General features: G+C 40.6%; 1 protein-coding gene across 1 annotated transcript in view; it reads left to right on the top strand.

The window, feature by feature from the left end:
• Positions 1–3,273, top strand: part of osbpl8 (oxysterol binding protein-like 8) — a 152,483-nt gene extending 149,210 nt beyond the window's left edge. The window contains exons 22-24 of the mRNA XM_037696237.1: positions 1,348–1,450; positions 1,592–1,697; positions 1,765–3,273. Coding sequence (XP_037552165.1) covers positions 1,348–1,450; positions 1,592–1,697; positions 1,765–1,894 — 339 coding nt within the window. The 3' untranslated portion in view covers positions 1,895–3,273. The remainder of the gene's footprint in view (positions 1–1,347; positions 1,451–1,591; positions 1,698–1,764) is intronic.
• The last annotated feature ends 750 nt before the right edge of the window (positions 3,274–4,023 follow it).

Raw genomic sequence — 4,023 nt, 5'->3', positions numbered from 1 at the left:
CAGAAACTGTGGCCCCTGAGCTGCTGGCTCTCAGTAACTGTGGCCCCTGAGCAGTTTAGTTGAATAGTCCTGGTCTAGTTGCTGTATGTCTGTAAATGTTTTTATTCCATAACTTCTGATCCACTCAAGAAAATATAACAAAACGTGACATATGCAGAGTGTCGTGTACACCTTTTATCACCCCAGCTTCAAGGTCACTAATGAAGGTCAAATGTTAACTTGTCCAGGTCGTGCTATAGCTTGCTGTATAATAGTTTGTCTACATGTGTATAATGTGCTGTATGTGGTGCTCCTGCTGTACAGTAGTCCCTCGATAATCACGGGTGTTAAGTTCCATACACTCACAACAGGTGAAAAACCACGAAGAAGGAACGCTAGGGGTTGAACGATTACATTTTTTTTTAAGTCGACTTTAACCTGATCAAAGTCGACGTTGACTAGTCGATTACGTCGTATGAACTCAAAACACTATATCATATACGCAAAAAAAAAGTAATTTATTAATTACAAAAAAAAAATAAGAACAACAAAACATCGGGGGTATATTGATGCTCCTACCATTTATCATACTGCAAATAAGTCACAGGAAAACCAAAACTATTATTAAACTGCAAAAGTGAAAGAAACGTGCAGTACGTAAAAAACAAGGCTAAAACCAGCAGGGCGTGCTGTTCTTATCTTTATTTTATTTAATCCACCACCATGGACTCGGTGGAATAGAACTGATTGCGGCGGTGACTGCGACTAGTCGACGTGAGATATAAAAACTCATGAAATGTTCTAGAATCGTCTAGTCGACTAGTCTGTTCAACCTCTAAGGAATCTATATTTATATATTCTTTAATATATATATATATATATATATATATATATATATATATATATATATATTAAAGGCTTTATAAACACTTCCCACTCTTGCAATGTTCTAAACTCTTAAACCTACATAATTTAACAGTATATGTACTGTAAAGTACTGCAAAATGTTACTCACCAGCTCTGCAGAAAGCAGCAGCTGGAAGCACTGTTGGCTTCTGGGTAGTGTAGTTCTTTTGACTGGTGTTAGAGTATAGACTTATTGAAAGAAAACTACAAAATACCGGCTCCTGTACGTATTTATTTTTTTCATTAACTTTTTAACCCGTACCATCCCAATCACGTGAGTAATGTTAAAGTTGACAATCGATGGAAAAACGCGAAAGTCGAAGCGTGAAGTAGTGAGGGACTACTGTATTTATTTATTTTTTCTTTCTACTAAATGTTTGTAGGTGGTTTTGTCTAGAGTTGGCTGCTGCAGGAGGTCTGTTTGACTTGTTTTGCTCTGTGTATTTATGCATGTTTGAACAGGTAACGGTGCCAAAGAGGAAACACAAGAGCGATAAGCCTCAGAGCCCAGAGAGCGGCTGCTCTTCGCCTGAACTCGACCGCCAAGACTCGTCTGGCAGCGAGCGTGAGCCGCACTCACTCACACACAAACACACCGAAGCGAACGAGGCGCACATGACTTTGCCCACACGTCGTTATCTACAACGTTAGGGCAAAAGAGTTCACTCTTTTGATATGTTCATGTTCCTGAACTTCTTCTGTGCAGGACACAAAAGCAAGCACAGCAGCCGGCTGAGGAAGAAAGGCACCGACCTCAGCGAGCTTCAAAGTGCCATTGAATCTATAAAGCAGACCCAGGAGGACATCAACAGGTGAGGCTCGCGCTGCGCTGCAGCTGTGCTCCCATGTCAGCCACGTTCTAACATCTGCGTGTTTCAGGAGCATCGTCGTGCTGCGGAGTCGCGCCGTCGGCCGAGCAGAAAGCAGCTCCTTCCTCCAGCAGCGCGACTTCGTCATCATCGTTTTCCTCGTGGCCCTGCAGGTTCTCATCAACTACATTTTCAAGTAGCAGCCACTCGCGTACAAGCTTTGTCTTTGACGCGTGTGTCCTGAAAACGTAGAAGCTTCCACATTTACAGACTTTGACATTTATTTGTGAGGAGCTCGCAGCAGATCTCTGAGAAGATCCACAGATTTCAAAGAAGTTCCTGAGATAAACATTCATCAGCCACTCGGGAGCTCGTCGCTCCGCTTCGACGCTCGAGGCAAAGACAGCAGCTGTATTTTAGCTGTCTTTGTTTTTTTTTTATTCTAGTTAACATTTCAGCTCAAACAGCACAAACCTTCTAACACGCAGAGGAGGACCACAACTTGGCTTCCCATTAAGAACCCATTTAATTTTAAAGCTTTTTTTAAGATGTCTTGTTTTCACTCTGGATGTTTTCTGGGAACAAGAAGCAAACAAGATAAGGGAAAAAGGTCCAGTTTATTTATTTTTGTACGATCAGAACAGTTGATCTCACCTTTGGACTCTGCGTGTGTGGAAACAAAGGAGAAGGACCAAAAAGGCAGGTGGCAGAAGGAATGGAAGCGCTACCTTTGTGCATACGGTCACTGTGCACACTGAGCAGCATGTAGAAAACAGCGTTAGCGCTGTAGCTTTCTGTGCAGCGTTTAGCTTAAAGGCACAAATGCGCTGAAAAGCCGAGATGTTTGTGTTGCTCCGTTCTATGAAATCAACAGATCAGGTGATGATCCGTCACCTAAGCACTCCGCTGAAGCTCGCCAATGAACACCTTCTATTGTTTTATTTTTTATTTAATTTGCACAAAACTGTAAAAAAAACCACCTTTTACTTTGAGTATGAATTGTTTTCATCACAGCAGTTTAACGTCATCACTAGGAGATTCACGTTAAGAAGTCGAGCGAAAACTTCAGCTTCAACAAATATTAACATATTCAGAAGTGACCACTGAGAAAACTCAGCTCTTCTTCACTGCCTGACCGGAGCAACGTTCAACGCTGAGCCTCGGTCACCTCCTCCAGCGCATTTGAGCCTCGGGCCCTGACTGCTCTGCTCCGGGTGGTTTTAAAAACAGACTTTTTCTGCTCAGTTTGCACCTTCAGTCAACACAGAAGGTTTTAAATCACATTCATTCCATAGTTGATATTTGTAAAAACTTCAGTTTGTGGTGGATCGGTGTGGACCTGACATACAGATCGTTTTAAAAAACAATAAGATATCAGCCCACTAACACTTAATGTTTTATAAATACAAAATGTCACTTTATTCTGGTCCTGTTGCTGTAAACCTTTGTGTTTTGAAACGGTTAAAAACTGAGGAGAAAACAGGATCGAAGGAACATCTGCCAAACTAATGTGTTCACATCCAAACTCAGACCTGAGCAGCCTGAATAATAATTTAAGTTCCAAAAACACTTGGAACACGCCTCAAGACGGCTATTTGTGTTTTAACATGTCGTTCATGTGGACTCTCTCACCACCCAATGGTGCTTTTTTTTAAAACTTTTTGTTAACTATTTTAGATATATTTATTTTATAAATAAAATATAATTTAGAATATTTTATAAATATATAAATGAGGAATAAATTATCTGTTTAAAGAATTTCTGCAGTAGTGTTTACTTTGCAAATTAAAGTCTAATCTACACTACTTTAAACATGTCCATTCCACGCCACTAGGTGGTGAGAACGTCCACGATAACAACATATGAAAACAGAGTTGGAGCTTTCTTACCATATTTTATAACTAGAGACCGGACCTGTCGCTGCAAGTTGAAGCCAGAAATGACAAGCGCCACCTAGTGGAAAAGCAGGACAACGTTCGAATCCCACCCCTCCATGTAAACAAATGGGGCAATTCTCAGACTAAAACATAAAAATACACATCAGATATATTTTTGTTCAGGTGTTGATTTTGTTTGATTAATATAGTTTTTACTTTGCTACCGTAATACATTTTTTTATGTTAAGATGTAATTTGTTATTTGAGGCTTAAAAAAGTTTGTCACAGAGTGCTTGATGATGTGAGTTTCGGGGTGTAGTGGGACTTTTAATTGAGGGTACAGCCCCCGGTCCTTCACACACAGACTGTCTCCAAAACTACAACATGTCAAGGCCACAAAACTACAACATGTCAAGGCCCCAAAACTACAACATGGCAGGGCCCCAAAACTA

Source organism: Nematolebias whitei, chromosome 22 (assembly GCF_014905685.2).
Source record: "Nematolebias whitei isolate Nwh7 chromosome 22, NemWhi1, whole genome shotgun sequence".
NCBI lineage: Eukaryota > Metazoa > Chordata > Actinopteri > Cyprinodontiformes > Rivulidae > Nematolebias > Nematolebias whitei.
Note: the sequence above shows the minus strand (reverse complement) of the source record. Positions and strands in the feature narration are given on the sequence as shown.